A 21,066-nucleotide genomic window follows, 5' to 3' on the forward strand; every position below is an offset into this window, starting at 1 on the left:
AGGAATTTTAAATTCTTGGTATTTGAATTACTTTGATTTCAATTTCTATCATTCTTAAAATATTTTGTTTGGATGAGTCAATTCAAATTTCTTAAATTTTAAATTGTTAGGTTGAATATGATAATTTGATTCCATCATAGTAAAATTGATTTTAAAAATATATATATATGTTGAGATTTTTAAATTAAATTTTATAAAAATAAATATTAATCCATTTTTAAATATTTAAAAATTTTAAAAATTAATATTAGATAATATTTAATAATTTTAAAAATTAATATAAGATAATATTTAATAATTTTAAAAATATTTTTAAATATCAAATAATCAAAAGAATGAAGAGATAAGATAAAATATATAAGTGAAATAAGAAAAATAAATATGAGAAATTTCAAATTCTCCCATTTTTGGGAGAATTTGAAATTATACTATTTTAAGGAATTTTACAAATACTTGAATTTCAAATTCTTTGTAAATTCCTCATCCAAACAAAGCATTTCACCTCAAAGAATTTGAAATTCTTCAAATAAATGAATTACCCTATATAAATTCCTCATCCAAACACACCATTAGGGTACGCACGTATGAAATAGAATTCAAAATCTCTGAAAAGGAAGGGGGAGGCGGAAACACTATCATAACTGCACCACAGAATTCAACATATTATTCTACTTGCATATGTAGGATAGCCATGAGTGGCTAATCAACTTCTGTTAGAGTTAGACATAGCTCATGTAACTTTTTGGCTTGTGATATAAATTTTATTTAGACATTTTTTTTGCTATGATTAATGCTTATACGAGACTAACCACCTAGGTTAATGGATATCGGGAAATACTGTTAAACTGAAGATTGTAAAAAGAAATTCCTAATTGAGTTTGATTATTTTTTCGGTTGTCCTTATAATATTCACCGCCGATTAATTGTGTTTGATTATAAGGATAGGTCAAAATCAGTTAAGCATCGCTAACCCTCGATCAGAGCTACTTATTTGATAAATCTTGTTACGGGATCGGGAGATTGATCAAAAAAAACTTAACTCACTCACTTAAATTGGTTTAATTTGGATTAATAATTATTTAATTGCATAAGGTAATGGTTAGTGAAAGCGTATCGATACTGATACAAAATAAATTTGCTCATCCACTGTTTGGTAACATTCCAACATCAACTTTATATTCTTTTAATGATACTTGATTTAATTTTATGTCACAAACAAATATCTATTTATATACCGGAGTTAATAGAAAGACAAAAATATACAAAAGGATTGTGGTACTCTCTTTGAATTTGATACTAGAACTCTCTCCATTTTATAACTTGGACAATTTACTTGTTAAAATTACAAACAATTTATTGAACAATGATGGAACTTTATTATCTTGATCTATACACTTCCATATGCCAAAATACTTTAAGCAAAATCTCATTTTGACAACAAATATGTGATAATTTTTCTCAGGAGGAACAACTAAGACAATATTACTCCCTGAAATCATTTGATCACACACCAATATTTAATCTCTCCTCCCAATTTTTTCAAATCCCACAACCGACAAGAACAAAGCTCTACTACTGTTGAAACATGCAATAACGTTGAAACAATAAAACCATAAATCATAAAATTCATAAACAGAGAAGAAAATGGGAGAACAGAACAACTTCATTTTTGTTGAATGACCATATTGTTCCGCATATTTTTCATTTATATATGTGAAATACACTATAAATGACAATCATACATCATTCTTATACTTACTCTTAGGAAGAACATGTGTCCACTATCATTAAGTGTTTAAATTTATCTAAAATTAGATACTTATTAGAACATTCATTACCCAAGTAAGTAAACAAACATAACTACATCATAACATTATCCACTAAAACAAGCATCCATAATTATATAAGGAAAAAAGTAATTGTAGAAAAGTTTTCCCAGTTTAACAACAATGATAGCAAAAACACCAGTTTTAACCACAAATGTAGGTTTTCCAGGTAACTCATTTACCGAATAATGACCCTTTTCATTCAGATGAAAAAGCTTTAATTTTTGAGACAGTGTGATTCATCATCTCCCGCTAGTCAGTTCTGTTATTGGTTCATTTTGGGATACTGTAACATGGTAATTCATCTCTTCATTGAAAACAGGAGCAGTGGCTGGCCATGTGAAAGCAGGCTTCTCAAATGGTACAAATGGGGGAGCTGCTTCCCCAATTAGCACCTGCAACACAGTTCTCATTGATGGCCTCTCATATGGGTTAGGATGGCTGCATGCTAACCCCAACTCAAGCACACACTTGGCCTGAGCCTCATCAAAATCACCACTCAGTCTCAAATCCACGGCATCAGTTATGTTTTCTCTGCCATGAAGCTCCCAAACCCAGTCCACAATGCTGTTACAGCATCTCAGATCCTGTATGTGTTCACCCTTTCTTCCTCCACACACAACTTCCAGTATCAGAATGCCAAATGCATAGACATCAGTTTCAACTGAAGCCCTTCGGGTGTGTAAGCTTTCTGGTGCCATATACCCCGGTGTTCCAGCAATCTCTCTAGTTGAGTGGTGAGATTTTTCACTAAGATGAATGGTGCGAGCTAAGCCAAAGTCTCCAATTCGAGCATTGAAGTTTGAATCCAACATCACATTGCTGGGTTTTATGTCTCTATGTAGCACTCTTTTATCACATCCATTATGAAGATAATCTAGTGCTCGAGAAACCCCACGTATAACACTAAGCCTCCTTTCCCAACTCAGAGTTAAATCCCCTCCTGATTTGGAAAAAATGAATCTGTCTAAGCTCCCATTTTGCATGAGCTCATACACAAGGAGGATCTCACCCTTTTCATAGCACCATCCTATTAACTTCACTAGATTTTTATGATTGAGATTCCCTATGGTGGTGATTTCTGCTATAAAATCTTGCTTACCGTGACGTGAATTCTTTGAAATCCTCTTCACAGCAACATCTATACCATTTATGGTGCCTTTATAAACCATGCCAAATCCTCCTTTCCCAAGCTTGTTTGATGAGTGGAAATTTCTTGTGGCTGCTAGAAGCTCCTTTAGCTGAAATTTATGTGGAGCATTAGATGAGCTTTTAATTTCAAGCTCTACATGCAAATCTTCCTCCATCCCATGTTTCTTTTTGTTTACTTTTTTCCAATAGCTTATAGCAGCAAGCCCACATGCTCCTCCAACCACAATTATTGGAATCAAGATCCATAACCATGTTAGATTTTTGGGATTCTTCTCGATATACTCCTCCCAGCTAGAGAAATTCCACGATCTTATTGCGTTGATCTGGGTATATTCTCCTGTGGAAGCTGAAAATCCCACATAAATATCTTCTGGAAGCAGTTCAGAGAGATCACGTTCCACCGTAAGCACTGGTGTCCTCAATTTCAAATCTCCTGATGTAGAAACAAAAATGGTCATTTTCCCTTCGTTAGCATCAAAGTAAATCGTAGCAACAACATTAGTGCCGCTAGAAATATTAACACCATGTGGTCCAAGAGGTTCTTGCTTAATGGAATAGATGCTCTTTACATCCACCCCTACATGGTTGTCATTAATATCTTCAGGGTAGCTTTTCCTTGTATCAAACTCCACTGCTACTATGTTAGTGACCCCAATGCTTGTTGAGTTGACAATCCCAAGCCATTGCCCTCCACTGTTAATTTGAAGAGAGGCGTCATCTGTCAATATGAAAGCAAATCCCTCACCACCAGGAGAGGTTACAGGAACAACACTGAAAACAAATGTTGAATTGAATGAGGATTTCATGCCTCTTTCACGGTCCCATAGCTTCAGCTGTTCCCTATAGAAGACCCTACCAGAATAGTTTGAGATGGGGCCACGAATATCAGGGGTCACTTGAATGACATCTAAGTATATTTTTGAATTCTGGTTCAGCAATAAACGAGCTTCATCCTCTGGTTTGAAGGTAGTGAAATTGAAATATAAGCAGGTAACATTGGTAAGTGCTACAATAACGAAGATGGTTGCTGCTAATTGATATTTGACTAACCAAGGGAGGTGCATGTTTTTGTTAATGAAATGGCCGAGAGCCCAAGCGTGGCCTTGATTAATTTGGAGGATTTGTAATAGTTTCAGACAGGGTGAGGATCATCAAAAAGGGATTATTTGAAGCCAAATTATGAGTTCAGAAATGTTTATGATGCATCACTCCTTTGTTTTTTAAACCATATATTATACAATTAGTCTGGTTCGATTAGGTCAATATTTATTTTTGATATGCAAAACTTGACTCCTTAGCTTATTTTTTTTCTGGGAAAATTCTTCTGTTCTTGCTGTGGAATGAAAAATCTCCCTCATTCTTTGAAAAGCTTATAAGATTAAAATAATATGAGAACACTGATACAGTTGACAAATAGTAGACTTGAATACATTAACAATGTTTTGTTATGAATAACTCAGAATGCATTTATTATGAAAGATGTGTATATTATGTTGTTGGAGTTATTTTATGGTATTTGTCTAAGGGAATATTTTATGAGGGTTATTTTTATAAGGTTATTATACAAGCATAATTTATAATGATGAGATATTGTCCGCTTAGGGCCTAAGTCTTCACAATTTTGTTTTTGGTTATCACTAAAAAGGCTTGGAGTATGTATGTGTTGTATAAGTTGTTATTTTCTCTCTTACATTGGAGTTATTTATCATGTGAGACTTATTTATATCCTAATATATATATATATATATATATATATATATATATATAATTTAATCAATCATACTTTTCCATACAAAAAGATAAGTAAAATTATTTGACTTTTAATGTTTATTCAAACGTATATTACGACATTTGATTGGCACTCCGCGTACGGTTTTAATGACTTTTCTTAGTTCTACTAATTCCTTCGGCTTGTAGCACCAAGTCAAGTCGATTTGTACCATCGAAACTACCTAGAGTTTCTCCTCAGGGAAATGTTTCATCACTTTCATGTGATAGGATAAACTAGTTAAGGAATAAAATATATATGATGACTTTATCTATGGTTTTAATGGCTTTTCCTATTTCTACTACTAATCCCTTCAGCATCTAGAACAAAGTCAAGTCGATCTGTAAACCGAACCTACCTGGAGTTTGTCCTCCGGAAAATAATTCATGTGATAGGATAAACTAGTTAAGGAATAAAATATAAATGATGTCTTAATATATGGTTTTGCTTGAATTTTGACGCATGTTATAATAAGACATGTATTTAGTTATAGATTCACAGATATTTTTTATTTTATTTAAAATATTTATAAAATTATATAAGAAACTTATATTTAAATTTTTCTTAAAAAATGTTAAATTTAAATATTTTCATAATTGTAAAATTTGAAATGACAAAATGATTCAATTGTTTTACATTTATATTGTAAATAAAAGAATTCCATTAAATTTATAATATTTAAAGTTTATAAACAATATTTTAAATCATTTAAAATAAAAAAAGATCAAATTACATGTAAAGTATTGAAAGCAAACAATACTTAAAATGTTCTTTTTTGTAACAAGAACAATATTACTTAAAATAAATTGGTATTTTAATCTCAGAAAGATAATTTTTGTTTTTGTATTGTCTAATGTCAATCCAAGATTATGTCTCGACATTTGAATGACACTTATTACAATATGTGTTGTGAAGATGACATGCCCAATGATAGATCAGCAATTCTATGGTCAGTGATGTGTCTCAACTTTTTAGTGACAACTTCATGACATGAGTTATGAAGATATCGCAATTTGCGAGATCTTATAGTATTAGTAATATGTACTTGAAATAGTTATAAATATTGTTATTTGCATAATCATTTAAGAATAATAAGGGTATAATGTCACCTACGGATTTGGGGTCAAGAGATAAGGGGTTCTAATATCAAACATGAACTTGATATATAGTAGGAGACTCATAAGCTTGAGCAGACAAGTTACACTTATTGAATTTTGAATGTTTTGAACTTGGATAGTGTCTAGGTCTTTTTTAGTGCATTTTTCATACTGAAACATTTTTGGCATCCACTACCGTGGGACTCAAGTAAAAATGTTTCTCACACCTTGGTTGCCGAACATAAGCAATGTTGGAAACCTCAAGGAGAGACTTTATTGATGAAACTTCTCTTTCAAGCTTCTTCCTAGATCTTTGACTTCTTGACACTTCTTAAGCTTCAAGGAGTTATCCAATAGAAGAGAAGAACTCGTTATTCACCTTCAAAGGTGAAGAACTCTCTTCAAGTGGTATCACTTCAAGGAAGAAGATAAACCACTTTAAATTCACCACACTCATAAGAAGAGGATAAGAGAATTGAAAACAAATCATAAGAGAATTTAAGCTTTTGAGAGAGAGAATATGAGAGAAAAATATTGACAATCTCCAATAAATTTTCAAAAGTGAGTTTTACATATAGAGAAACAAATATATAGTGGTGGAGAAGCTTGTAGTGCAAACTAGACAAAGTGGAGACACGTAAATCTAGAAGAATCAATCATAGAGTGCCAAGTGTCACCTTGTCTCCTAAGAGAAAAGGAGGAGACACTTAGATCTAAAAGAGTCAATCATAGAGTGTCAAGTGTCATCGCTTATCCCCACTACTAGAAAATTGCAAAATAGCAACCGAAATTAGCGACCGAAATTTATCAGTCGCTATTTAGCGACCGATTCTGAATAATCAAAATAGCGACTGATTTAGCGACTAAAATAAGTCGTCGCTATAAAATCGGTCGCTATTTCGATCGCTAGCTATTAAATTGTAAAAACGTTGCGATCGAATTAAATTCGGTCGCTAAATATTAGTTAAAATTAGTGATGAAATTGAATTCGGTCGCTAAATATTAGTTAAAATTAGCGACGAAATTGAATTCAATCGCTAAATATTAGTTAAGTTTAACGATGGAATTGAATTTGGTCGCTAATTATTAGTTAAAATTAGCGACAAAATTGAATTCGTCGCTAAACATTAGTTAAAATTAACGACAAAATTAAATTCGGTCGCTAAATAAGAAATTTTGATTTTTTTAGCGACGGAATTCAATTCGGTCACTAAATATTAGGGGTGTTCAAATTGCTAAACTAAACTAAACTAGAAGAAAACTAAACTAAACTATAATAAATAGTTCACTAAACTAAATTGAACTAAAATAAATATTGACTAAACTAAACTAAACTATCATCTAGATTAGTGCACTATAGTTCTAAGAATTTGAACTAAACTATAATATCAATTAAATTAAATTATTATTAATTATAAATTAAATTTATTAATTATAAACTAAATTAAACTACATTAAAAAAATAAATTTAAAATCAATATTTTTAAATTCAGTTACCAAATCATTGATATTAATTATAAATTAAATTTAAAATAATTTGAAATACAAAACAAATATTACATTGACATCAATCCCTTAACTTTAATGCTGATATGTAATTTATTATTTACTTTTGGAAAATAATAAAGGTATGTTGTCAGTAATGAGATAGAAATAGAATCAATTGGTAATATTTGCATCCTGTGGGTGTGAGAGCACTGTTACCTAAAAAATCTCCTACTCCTTCATATTAACTGGCTACCATGGCATTTGGTTTTCGTGAATGTGCTTCAGTGCTTCAGTCCGAACAGAATACCTTACGTTTCCGCGAGTCCGTACGACGAACATGGTAGTCTCCGTGAATCAGTGCTTGTATTTGATTTTAGTGAACTGAACTATTAATTTTAATAGTTTAGCTTTATAAACTACACTAAAAGTAATAGTTTGGTTTAAACTATTAAAAAATAATTTAGTTTATTTTAGTTTAGTTTAGTTTAGTTATTTAAAAAGTTTAGTTTTAAATAGTTTTGTGAACACCCCTACTAAATATTAGTTAGCTACGGAATTTTATTTGGTCGCTAAATAAAAATTTAAAAAATTTATAAATTGCTTAAAAGTGATGATAATATTGTTGTTGAGTATCAATCCCATTTTCTTTTTCTGTAAGAGCAAGACATTAATTTATAATAATAAAAAAATTTATATGCACTCCTACATAATTAATACCAATAGTTATTTATGTGAAAAAATATTTAGAGTATTTTTTTTTACCATTGTATTTTTAGGCATTTTTTTAATTAGAGTATATGAATTTTTTAAACTTTCTTATTTATTTTGATCCATATTTATAATATATATTTCTAACTTATGATAAATTTATTTTTAAATAAATTTTTATATTTAAATTTTATTGATAGAAGAGATGTGATATCTTAAAGAAAAAAAGAATTATAACATCCTCTCTCTTTCTAATAGGAAGAGTACAAATGTATTTTCTTAACTATCAGTATTTCTTTATTGTTGTGTGGTAAATTGATTATTTTAAATTATTTAACTAGAATCTTATTAATAATTTACTATATGATTTTGATATTTTTGTATAACTAATATCTGGTTTTAAACTTGATATGAAAATATTATTATATAACTAGATAAGATTTTAAATTAGTATTTTATTAATGGTTGATAATTAGAAAATAAAATAAGGATAAATACATTTTTTGAATTTTATATCTTAGATTTAAGATGAATAAATATATTAAGTTAATTAATAATTTATTTAAAATGTTAAAATTTAATTTATAAAAATAATATTTTAAAAGAGAAGGGTTATAATAACATCGGTGTAACTTTTACTAAGTATTACATCGCTCAATAATTTTATATTAAATGTGAATTTTATAAATTCAACCGTTAGATTAAAAGTTTTTTACTCTTAGATCATATATACAAAATTTTATATGAATTCAAGATGATTTGATACTTCATTCTTGTAAAACAAAATTGACGTAATATATACATTTCAAATAAAATATGAGCACTTTAATTACTTTCAAGTTGTTGTTCAATTTTAACAAAACTTGATATAAACATATAAAGTGATATGAACTTTCAATCCAACGGTTGGATTTACAAAATTTACATTCAATATAAAGTTATTGAGCGGTGTAATACTTAGTAAAAGTTATATCAGTGTTATTATAACCCTTCTTATTTTAAAATATATAAATTATTACTTAAACTTGTAAATTTATAATAAATAATTTAAAATGTATCATAAAATTAATTTTAAATAGAAATAAGTAGATTGTTAATTATAAAAGTAAGTATATATATAAATAAATATTAATTAAATATAATAATATTATTATTAATATAATTATTATATATTTATAACGGTCCGGATACACTAAAATGATAAGGATCCAAAGATAGTATAAGTATGAGATTGGATAGTTGAAGGTGACTTAAATGAATTAATTTATACTACTTATACTAACAACATGCATCTGCTTTTCGGTAGCTTATCTCATCAGAATTTCACAGTTAAGTGTGCTTGACTTGGAGTAATATAGGGATGGGTGACCTTCTGGGAAGTTTCTAGAAGTTGTGTAATTAAGGACAAAACATGCTAAAAAGTTAAGTATTGTGAAATAAAATCCTTAAGAGGCCAAATATGAGTGGTTCGTAGCGACCAAATTTGCGACATCTATAAAATTTAATAAAATTAAAAAATAAATATTTAGTGACCGATTTAGCGACTGATTTATTTAGTCACTAATTTGGCCCCATACACTTCAGCGACCAAAATCATTGCAACCATTTTGCGACCAAAATTTTTTTCGTCGCTAAACAGTTTAGTGACTAGGATTTTAGCGATTGATTAAATTCGGTCTCTAAGGTAAATAGCGACCAATTTTGGTGGTCGCTAAATTGCATATTTTTTGTAGTGCCCCTTGGTAAGCCAAGTGGCTAATCAAGTGACAAGTGTGTAGGAGAAGCTATGCAATTCTCAGCCAAGGAGGAGAGCTAGGCGACCTAGCTTGGATTTCTTCACTTAATCCAATCCAAAAATGTGGGAATTAGTTTAGTTAAGTTCACCAAGTGATGGTGAGACCTAGCTAAATCAATTTCTTGGATTAAATGGAGAAAAAGAAACCTAATATATAAAATTTGGACTAGACTCACTAAAGGTTCAATTGCTTGGCTTCACCTACACAACTACTACTTACATCCCACTACTAAAACCAAAAATATGAAATCTATGACCCTTAATTAGAACACTTTCACAAGTACAAATTATCTAGATATTGTTAATTCAAATTAATCATGTATAGTGTTATGTTACATAGTATAAACTTGTATAGTTCAAACTTTATGTAGTGTAATTAAATTACAGTTTAATCGAGTTACACTACAATTGATTACACAAAATATATAGGAAAAAGTTACTGTGTCTCCATAAAAAAAATAAAATAAATTAATTTTTTCACAAAACAAAAACTAGGTAGTTATTATTTTTAAAGAGAGTTATTTGTTGTATATATATATTTTTCTATTTTATCCTTAAATATAAATTAGTTAGAAAAAAATGAAAATATAAGGGTATAATTGTCTTTTTCAAAGTGGACACTAAAAAGGGTCATTCCTTTTATATATTGTTATAGATTTTAATATAATTTTACTATATTACAATTTTCATCACTTTTATTTGTTTATCTAATTACCACATGTCAACTATCACTAATAAAGACATGACAAATAAATTAGTCATAAAATTATTTAATTATTGAGTTGAAATAATGGAAACTTTAGGAAAAACTAGATTGATGTAGTTCCTCTTCCAAGTTTCTTGGACTCCTTCAAGCTTCTTCAATGACTTCCTATGATGTTAGAAGCCATGCCTAACATGCATAGAAAAGGCAAGATCTCCCTTAAGTAACGCCGCACTCTTGAAGAGTGATAAGTCTCTTCAAATTCTTACCATACTCAAGAAAGGAAAGGAGAAAATGAAGAAATTTCAAAGTGAGAAACAAGTTTTGAGGGAGAGTGATAGACTATGGCCAAGGCCAAGGAATCCAAGAGGTGATATCATAAAAGAACCAAGAGGAATGGGATGATCTTCAAGACCTTTTCATATGTTTTGTACATAGTTTCTTTTGTATAGGTTATTTTTGCCTTTGTATTTGTAAGGCACTGTATTTCCCTTTTTAGTAGCTATTGTATATTGATTCTAGGGTAGGTTACTTGGACACTTTGATTCCATTTAACCTAACCTAGAAATACATTCTTTTCTTAGTTTTCTAGTAGGAGTGGCATTAGCAAATTAGAGAGTGTCCTTAGTAAGCTAGAGAGTGCTCCTAGCAATTTAGCCAAAGGTGGTCCTAGGCTAAATTTTTCATATTGGACTCATTTTACTCCTAATTTTTCATAGATTTGATTTAGCTAGGTTCCATTCCCATTGAATGAACCTAACTAAACCAAATTAACCATTTTCAAATCAAAAGGAGTAAATTAATTCCAAGAAGCCACCCACCTTAGAAGTGTGTTCACACTTGTGTTCACACTTGTGTGAACACTTGTGTTCACACTTGGACGAAATTCATGGAGTTTCTTAAGCTTGGAAGCTTGGAAGCTTGAAGCACAAGCTTCTCCTTGGCTAGCTTACCAAGCAAGCCAAGTGAGAAGCTTGCTCTCCAAGCCTCTTGAACTTGGACGGTTTATCTAGACTCAACCATGGTTCCTAGTGAACCATGGTCAAGACTAGCTTGCTCTCTAAGTTTCCTACTCCTATAAACTTGTAATTCTTTGATTGTAAAACACTTTTGACCAATTTGAGAAATGAAATCTGAATTTTCTCTCTAAATCAAGAGTCACAAAAACCGAAGAGAACTTTCTCTCCTAAGTTCTCTCCAAAGGTGCTTCAACCTTACCTTGGTTCCTTAAGCTTCTACCTCAAGCTAAGGAGTAACCGAGCCACTTCAAGGCTTCTTCTCCATTGAAGAACACTTCAAGGAGCTTCAAAGAGTCATTGGAGTCTTAACCTCAATAGCATTCACAGTCCTAAGCATGGAGCAAGTGAAGGAATCATCAATCTCCTCACCTAGTTCCATCATTTTTGGTATCTAGAGCCTAGTGCTCTTGAGGTTTTTGTTTCTAACTTTTCTTACTTGAATCTGTGTTGTCTATTCTTCCTTTTACATGTCTCTTTGTGTTGCTGCATGGATCTAGTTTTAATAAATATGTTGATGGATCCTTATGTCACATATGAAGTAATTGATTCATAGTTTTGCTTGTTCCTTATTCTTGAATCAATTTGTGGTGCGCCTAGGTTCCTATACTTGTGCGTTTTGATTTTTGTTTGAGTCTTCTCTATTCCTATACATGAGTCCGTGATTGGACATTGATTTTGTTTAGTGTATGTTTTTGTTTTTGAATCATATGTTTTGTCTAGAGTCATGTGTAGTCCTTTGAATGTCATTGATTCCTAGACTAGCTTGTTTTAACCTAGTTTTTGTGTTGTGTTGATTGAGTCCGAAATTTTTGTGGAATTTTCTTATTGAATCTGTACCTCACCATATATGCTTTTGTTTTACATCATTGAGTTCTTAATTTGCTATTAGTCCTAGCAAATTTCCTAGAGTTAGGTTTCTATTATGTCTTGTTAAAAGTTTGTCAAAAAAAAAATTGTTAAACACTACTCCTATTAGGTTTCTTGTGTCTTGTTGAGTGGCTGAAACTTATTGAAATTTTTGAACATTAAAACAGAACCAAAACAGAGGTGTGAGTGTCCTAAATGCATTAGAAAAACAAGAGAAAGAGTGCTTAAAAATTTGACAAAAAAATAGTACAAAATTGTGTAGCACTAGTTGAAAATTGCATGTGAACACCTCTTGTTTTGTGTCCAATTTCGCTGCAGTTTTTCTACCTTAAAACCGAGACTCCTAAGTGATCAAAAGGCATTTAAAACTCCTGAACATTGAAAGAAAAATAAGAGAAAAATATTTTACTAAAAAGAAAAGAAAGAAAAAGCAAAAGAAAAAGCCAAAAGGAGTGAAAATTTTGCTTAAAATTGCTCTCGGTTTTGATGAATTTTTGCTTACATTTTTAGTTGGTCCAGCCACCTATTTGTGTCTTGTTTTTGTTCATAATCTTAGCTTTTAATTTTGTAATCCATTCTAGTGCCTTTCCTAGGATACTCTTGTGTGTGCTAGCTTCCAAATTTGCCTTAATTTTTGCTTGTCAATTTGTGGAACTCTTTCTAGTCTTGTCTCATTTTCTTCTACCACTTGGTGTAGCCATTCTAAATTGTTCATTTTCAGTTTTAGCACTAATATTCTAGTCTTGAAGGTGGTTGAGTGCTTCTTAAAAGGTGTAGGAGGCCAAGGCAAGGGATATCTACTTGAAGGCTTTGGTGGTTGCTTAGGGAGTTTGTTCTCTCTTGGTGGCAAGGTTCTTGAATACACCTAGAAGTGACTAACCTCAAGGTTACTTCTAAAAAAAGGAGTGAAACACCTTTGTGAGGCTGCAGTTGGTGGCTGAATTGGAGCAAGAAAGAACAAAGCTAATTGTGAATTTTTTTTGTGAAAATTTAGAACAAATTTTAGTGACGGAATTTTTTTGGTTTCTAAAACTTGTTTTCCTTACAAAATCCGTCTCTAAATTTGTTTCTAGATTAGTGGCTAATTTATTTTCCTTGAAATTAAGTGCAGCCACTAATTTCATTTGAGTGTGAATTTACATTTCATTTAGAGTGTGAATTTGCATTTCATTTGAAGAAAAAAGTGAATTTCATTTTCTTTGTAATTTTGCTTTCTAAATTTTTGTACAAGGCCTTTGTTAAGGAGTGTCTTGGAGTGCCTTTGGTGTATCTCCATCTCTCCTTAAGAACTCTTATAGCTAATCACGTGTAGTACTTGTGAGAGTGGTCCTTGAAGGTCTTTGGTACCTTTCAAGATCTCACTTAGGTTTACTTGCTTTCAACGTCTAGTTTATGTTTTCTTGTCTTTAAGTTTTCAAGCAATTTATGTTTTAAGCAATTTATGTTTTAAGCAATTTATGTTTTCAGTCATTTAAGTTTTCAAGCAATTTATGTGTTCATGCTCTTTATGTTTTCAAGCATCTTATAAATTGTACACATAGGCACTTGCTTGTTATTTTTCCTTTAAGAAAAGTTCTTTGTGAAAATTGTTTTGTGCAAGACAAAAGTACAAGGGGGTTTAGAGATTTTTACTTGAAGAGGCTTGGTTATTAAGTGGCTCTTTAGTAGCTCACCTCCCTCCAAAGTTCAATTTGTACTCTTAGACCTCTAAATGCCAAGTCTAAAGCACTCCAAAACCTTATTTTCATAAAAACTATTTTTGTGTGAAAAATATCTCTTGAATTAAAATGCCTCAAAATTCCTCCAATAGTGAAAGTGATGGCTCTCCAAAAAGTCTTTCTTATATCACTAAAGAGCTCAAATCACTTAAACTATGGAAAAAGCAAGAATCCATTGAAAGAGAGAAGGAAAGAATTGAAAGAGAAGGACATCTTGCTTATCTTGAGGAAGAGTTGAGAATTTTAAAGCAAGAGGAAGAAAAATTGAAAGAAGATATGAGAAAACATAGGAAAAAGAGTAGGAGTTCACATTCACAATACACATCTCCTAATGAAAGCCTTAATGTAGGTAACCATTATCAACCTCCCCCAAGAAGAACTATTAAAACTAGGGAATCCAAGGTGGATCTCCCTCAATTTTTTGGGAAGGATGATGTGGAGGCCTACCTTGATTGGGAGATGAAGGTAGAACAACTCTTTGCTTGCCATAGGGTAAGTGAAGAAAGAAAAGTCCCTCTTGCAACCCTTAGCTTTCAAGGACATGCAATGTATTGGTGGACCTCTTTGGAAAGAGAAAGACGTCTCCACAATGATCCTCCTATCCAATATTGGAATGATCTTAGGAGTGCATTGAGGAGGAGACACATTCCCTCTTACTATGGTAGGGAGCTTATGAATAAGCTCCAAAGGCTTCAACAAAGAGATATGTCTATAGAACTCTATAGACAACAAATGGAGCTTTTAATGATGAGGGCTTGTATAAGGGAAGAGGAAGCCACTACAGTAGCCAGATTCATGAGTGGTCTTAACTTAGAGATTAGAGACCAAGTGGAGCTACTACCCTACAGGGACCTAAATGACTTGGTCCAACTTTGTGTAAGGGTAGAACAACAAATATTGAGAAAATCTTCTAAAAAAGAAAGCTCCCTCTCTAGATCTCTTAGGAAAGACTACTTGGAGGAGGAAAACCCTTTTGAAAAGAAAATTATTTCAGAACCCTCCAAAGAATTGGCTAAAAGGAAAGAGAAAAATAAAGATAAGGATAGAGATCTCATCACTCCACACACTAGCACAAAGACTAGTGATATTAAATGTTTCAAGTGTCTAGGGAGAGGTCACATTGCTTCTCAATGTCCTACAAAGAAAGTTATGATCTTAAGGGGGCATGACACTTATAGTAGTCAAGAAGAGACTACTACCTCCTCTTCTAGTGAGAGTGAGGTTGAAACAAAGCTTCAGAGGTCCAAAGTGGAGCCAATTTATCCTTATGAAGGAGAGCTCCTAATGCTTAGGAGAATCCTTCATAATCAACCTAGTGGTACCCTATCACAACGAGAGAACATCTTTCATACAAGATGTAATGTTTTAAATAATGCTTGTTCTCTCATTGTTGATAGTGGTTCATGGTGCAACTGTTGTAGCACTAGGTTGGTTAAAAAGTTGAGTCTAATTACTATGCCACATCCTCAACCTTATCATTTGCAATGGCTTAATAAGGATGGTGAAATAGTAGTTAACCAACAAGTGAAGGTCAAGTTTTCCATTGGGAAGTATGAGGACCAAGTTTTATGTGATATAGTACCAATGGAAGCTTGTCATATTTTGTTAGGAAGACCATGGCAATTTAAAAAGAAAACAGTACATGATGGTCTTACTAATGAAATTACCTTCACTCATAAGGAAAAGAAATTTGTGTTTTATCCTCTCTCACCTCAACAAGTGGCTGAGGATCAAACACAAATGAAAATAAAAAGAAAAAGTGAGAAAGTAGGGAAGAGTAAAGAGGAAGAAATATCCTCTAAGGGAGTTATGTCTAAAGAGAATTACTTTGTCAATAAAGAACCTATGAAAAATATTCTCTTTATTCATAAAGACCTTAACTCTTACCCTCACGCTGCCACTAGTCTTGAAGAAGAGATTCACAAATCCATTATTTTTAAAGAAAAAGAATCTCAACTTCAAGATTTTGTGAAGGAGAAGTGGACTTCTTTTAGTTCTACTTCTCATGCTACTTCCTTGGTGGTGCCCAAGGTAGATAGTCTTCCTACCTTAGTTGTGTCAATAATGCACCCAATTTATGGAATATATTATTTGTTGGATATAACATCTGAACCTTCAAGGTTCCTTGTGACAAATTCTTTTCATAACTATCCAACAAATAATATAATCCAAAATTGTTTAGGGAATTTCTTAGTAGTATTTTCCTTATTTTTTAGGAAAAGCCTAGCTTACCACATAGGGTACTTTAGGCAAGATATTTTAGTTTTTAGGATTAAGTCTTTAGTGTGCTATAGTTTTAGCTTTAGCACATTTTTAGGATTTAGAAATATACCTAGTCTATGTTTAGGAGAAGATCCTATTCATTATATTAGTAGGTCTAGTATCATAGATTTCTTTAGGGTTCATGAAAGGATTCCTTCTAGGATATTCCTTTCACATTTATTTGTTGAAAATATCACTTCTGATGAATTTCATTATATATTTGTAGGTATGGCCAATAATCATGAGGACCCTCGAGATTTGAGGTCAAATCCTTTTCAAGAGGGAGGGGATGATAGACTATGGCCAAGGCCAAGGAATCCAAGAGGTGATATCATAAAAGAACCAAGAGGAATGGGATGATCTTCAAGACCTTTTCATATGTTTTGTACATAGTTTCTTTTGTATAGGTTATTTTTGCCTTTGTATTTGTAAGGCACTGTATTTCCCTTTTTAGTAGCTATTGTATATTGATTCTAGGGTAGGTTACTTGGACACTTTGATTCCATTTAACCTAACCTAGAAATACATTCTTTTCTTAGTTTTCTAGTAGGAGTGGCATTAGCAAATTAGAGAGTGTCCTTAGTAAGCTAGAGAGTGCTCCTAGCAATTTAGCCAAAGGTGGTCCTAGGCTAAATTTTTCATATTGGACTCATTTTACTCCTAATTTTTCATAGATTTGATTTAGCTAGGTTCCATTCCCATTGAATGAACCTAACTAAACCAAATTAACCATTTTCAAATCAAAAGGAGTAAATTAATTCCAAGAAGCCACCCACCTTAGAAGTGTGTTCACACTTGTGTTCACACTTGTGTGAACACTTGTGTTCACACTTGGACGAAATTCATGGAGTTTCTTAAGCTTGGAAGCTTGAAGCACAAGCTTCTCCTTGGCTAGCTTACCAAGCAAGCCAAGTGAGAAGCTTGCTCTCCAAGCCTCTTGACCTTGGACGGTTTATCTAGACTCAACCATGGTTCCTAGTGAACCATGGTCAAGACTAGCTTGCTCTCTAAGTTTCCTACTCCTATAAACTTGTAATTCTTTGATTGTAAAACACTTTTGACCAATTTGAGAAATGAAATCTGAATTTTCTCTCTAAATCAAGAGTCACAAAAACCGAAGAGAACTTTCTCTCCTAAGTTCTCTCCAAAGGTGCTTCAACCTTACCTTGGTTCCTTAAGCTTCTACCTCAAGCTAAGGAGTAACCGAGCCACTTCAAGGCTTCTTCTCCATTGAAGAACACTTCAAGGAGCTTCAAAGAGTCATTGGAGTCTTAACCTCAATAGCATTCACGGTCCTAAGCATGGAGCAAGTGAAGGAATCATCAATCTCCTCACCTAGTTCCATCAGAGAGAATAAGAGAAAAGTTCATCCAATTCGTTAATATGCTCAAAACTTCCAACTAAATGGGTTAAAACTAAAATATATAGTGTTTAGTTAGCTTATGGTGCAAGTTAAACTAACCATGGTTAGCTATCTTATATTTAAGCTAACTAACTCTAATTAAATGTCTACAAGTCTAGTTAGTTGTCTAGAAGTTTATGGAGCAAGTTAAGCTAATCCTAGTTTAAGAATAACTTAGGTTAGCTTAAGTTAACTCCAACTATCTAAGCTAAGCATTACAACTACTAAACTAATGATTACTTTTAATAAATTTGTTAAGATGTTACTATCAAAGCCATGTGACTTAATTTGTACCTTAGATGACAAGTTTGGCATGGTTTGGACATCTAAACCACTTGCATGAGCAAGTGAACGTCCAAACCTATGGACCATAAAAAGATTTGGGTCATCCAAACCCAAATAAGTCTAACGATACTTTATTGTTACACCTTCCCTAATCTACTAATTACACCCTTAAGTAATACAGTACTTTACACAAAATACAAGGCAAAAAATAGCCTAATGCAATCACTACTAAGTAAGAAAAATGTATAACAGCAATATAACTCCTTTAAGATAGGATAGACCACCAAAGATAGGATACCATGCAAAATAAGGGTAAATATCCTATAATTCTTCAAACCAATTTCATCGTCCTTCATCATTCTTGGTCTTATCTTTTAAAGATCCTTAGGAAGTAAGTTTCAATCATGAAACTTTTAGGGTGTTATAGTACTTGTACTCGCAGATACCGCACTTTAAAAATATTAAAGTATTATTAACTATAAATAAGTTAATTTGGTTTCATTTATTTTACAAAATATATGCATCATAATTATTTATTTAGTATAAATATATGTTATAAAATTATTTATAATATAAATATGTATTTTAAAATTATTTATTTTTAATTTAATTTAATTTTTTATTTTTTATTAAAAATTTTACAATTTATCAAATATTTATATATACTTACAGATATATAAAAAATAATTAATAAATACTCACTAAATGAATATCTACATTTAATGGGACGGATGACAAGGTGTTACTATCCATCCGTCCATTGTCATTCCTTATCATATTTTGCTGTAGGATGTGAAATTAGAGTTTAAGATTTATTATTATTTTAATTTTATATATACACATTAGTTGTATTCAATTATTTAGTTTTAAAAATATTTATGTTGTCTTTAAAATGTCAGAATTATTATTATTATTATTATTATTATTATTATTATTATTATTATTATTATTATTCCTTTTTCTTTTATAAAAACGTTGACTTTTAGTTTAATTCGCGATATCTTCCGCCTTACATTTAAGAAAAGCTTTTCAAGAGTTCCACAATATTTTTCTTTATTTTACAAATTTATATAATATATATATATATATATATATATATATATTACAATTTTTTTTTGTTGCAATAAACTTCTTCTAAACAAGCTAACTGTCGATTGTATGACACCCTTACTACCCAAACAAATATATTGTAATAATATAGATAAACTAAGGAAATCAAATTTTCAAAATAGGTAAAAGGGTTCACATAAAACCTTTAGAAACATTTTTCAATATCCAAAATATTCTGAAATGAAACTTGGAAAATAAAACATAAGAGATTACAAAATGTTTTCAAAATAATAGGTTCAACTCCGTATACAAATACAATTCATGTCCTAGAAATTCTCTGCCCCGATGTTACAATATCAGAGCATACCCATAAATCAACTGTTGACATTCTAGATGTCACTCATAGCCGGATCTTCCTCACCTAAAACATCCACAAATTGTACGGTGAGAAAAGAAAGCATCTATATATAAAGCACATAAGGAAAATGCAACATATCGTCTCATTATGACTCTGTACTTAATAAAATATTCATAAATATTTCAACATATCATAACTCGATCATTCATACATCATCATCATGTCATAATTCGCAATCACACCAATCATCACAAATCTTGCACTTCACACTATGCCAAGGTCATGTTACCCATTTAACAATACAAGGCCATGCTCACCCCTAATATAACACTGTGCCAAGGTCACGATTCCCCTGTAGCATATCTAGCCCAGGGTCGTGCTCACCCCTGACATGTTATTCAAGGTCACGATACCCACGTAACAATCCAAGGCCGTGCTCATCCCTGATATAACACTGTGTCGAGGTCACGTTACCCCTAACCCAGGGCCGTGCTCACCCCCGACATGTTAACCAAGGTCACGATACCCATGTAACAATCCCGGGCCGTGGTCACCCCTGGTCATAGGTGTGAAGAACCACAATCACATCACAATCCACACAATTCTTGCAATTAAGACTATGTCAAGGCCACGCCACAACTGACATAAGTGATACGTGTTAATTGTCTCACTCATCTCACATCATGTCAGGATCACGCCCTCCCTGTAGCATCATTTACCCAAGGGCCGTGCCATCCCTAGTCATTGATGTGAGGAACCACAATCACAATCATAATCACATCCATACAACATCTCATCTCATAGCTCAATTTCATATCACATACACAATTCCATATACACAACAGATAAGTCCAACAAAATAAGGGTTTACACACCCCTCAAGCAATTCACATCTAGATCATCAATTCTTATCAAGTAATATAACAATAACATTCATAAATTAATATAATAATCAATGGAATTACCAATTAATATAATCTTAACATAAATGGTAAAACCCCAATTATTCCAAAACCCAACTCATAGACACTTTTCTACAATTTCGTTATCTCTCCCAGATCATTATTCTTACAAATTAAATATATATTTCTAATCCTCAACACATACAGAATCTAATGGTATCATTAATTTCTCAAACACAAATAATCCAATTTTTCCAAAACCTAAGGCACTTTTCTATAATTTCGTTCTCTCTCCTAGAGCATCATTTTTACAAATTAATCATATATTCATAGTCCTAAATACATACAGAATCACATAAAACCAATAATTCTCCAAACAGAAATAATTATAAAATTACTCATAATCCTACGAGCTTCCTCTTCTACCCAATTCCCTCATATAACTCTACATATAAATAATTCCCTTTTCCCCCGTACCTGGATAAATAGGAACTAGGACAGAACCTCCTCCTCTCTTTCCTTAAACAGGGATCAGAACTAAAACTAGGGCAGAAGCTCCTCCTCTGGATTCCTCTTGGTCTTTAGAGAGAAGAAGAAGAAAAGAAAAGAGAACAGAAGAGAAGAGAGAATGAGAATGAGAGGTGTGTGAAAAATGAGGAGTGAAGC

At 31.8% G+C, this 21,066-nt stretch overlaps 1 protein-coding gene across 1 annotated transcript; it reads right to left on the reverse strand.

Annotated features, from left to right (window-relative positions):
- Window positions 1–1,326: 1,326 nt before the first annotated feature.
- LOC109791163 (putative L-type lectin-domain containing receptor kinase S.5) lies at window positions 1,327–4,457 on the reverse strand. The gene has a single exon (XM_020350427.3). The coding sequence runs from the start codon at window positions 4,040–4,042 to the stop codon at window positions 2,069–2,071; it is 1,974 nt and encodes a 657-aa protein (XP_020206016.1). The 5' UTR covers window positions 4,043–4,457; the 3' UTR covers window positions 1,327–2,068.
- Window positions 4,458–21,066: the final 16,609 nt, after the last annotated feature.

Source organism: Cajanus cajan, chromosome 7 (assembly GCF_000230855.2).
Source record: "Cajanus cajan strain Asha chromosome 7, NIPB_CcT2T_4, whole genome shotgun sequence".
Classification (NCBI taxonomy): Eukaryota; Viridiplantae; Streptophyta; class Magnoliopsida; order Fabales; family Fabaceae; genus Cajanus; species Cajanus cajan.

Coding starts and splice junctions, on each gene's coding strand:
- LOC109791163 (XM_020350427.3), bottom strand. CDS start 4,042: ATGCACCTCCCTTGGTTAGTCAAATATCAATTAGCAGCAACCATCTTC.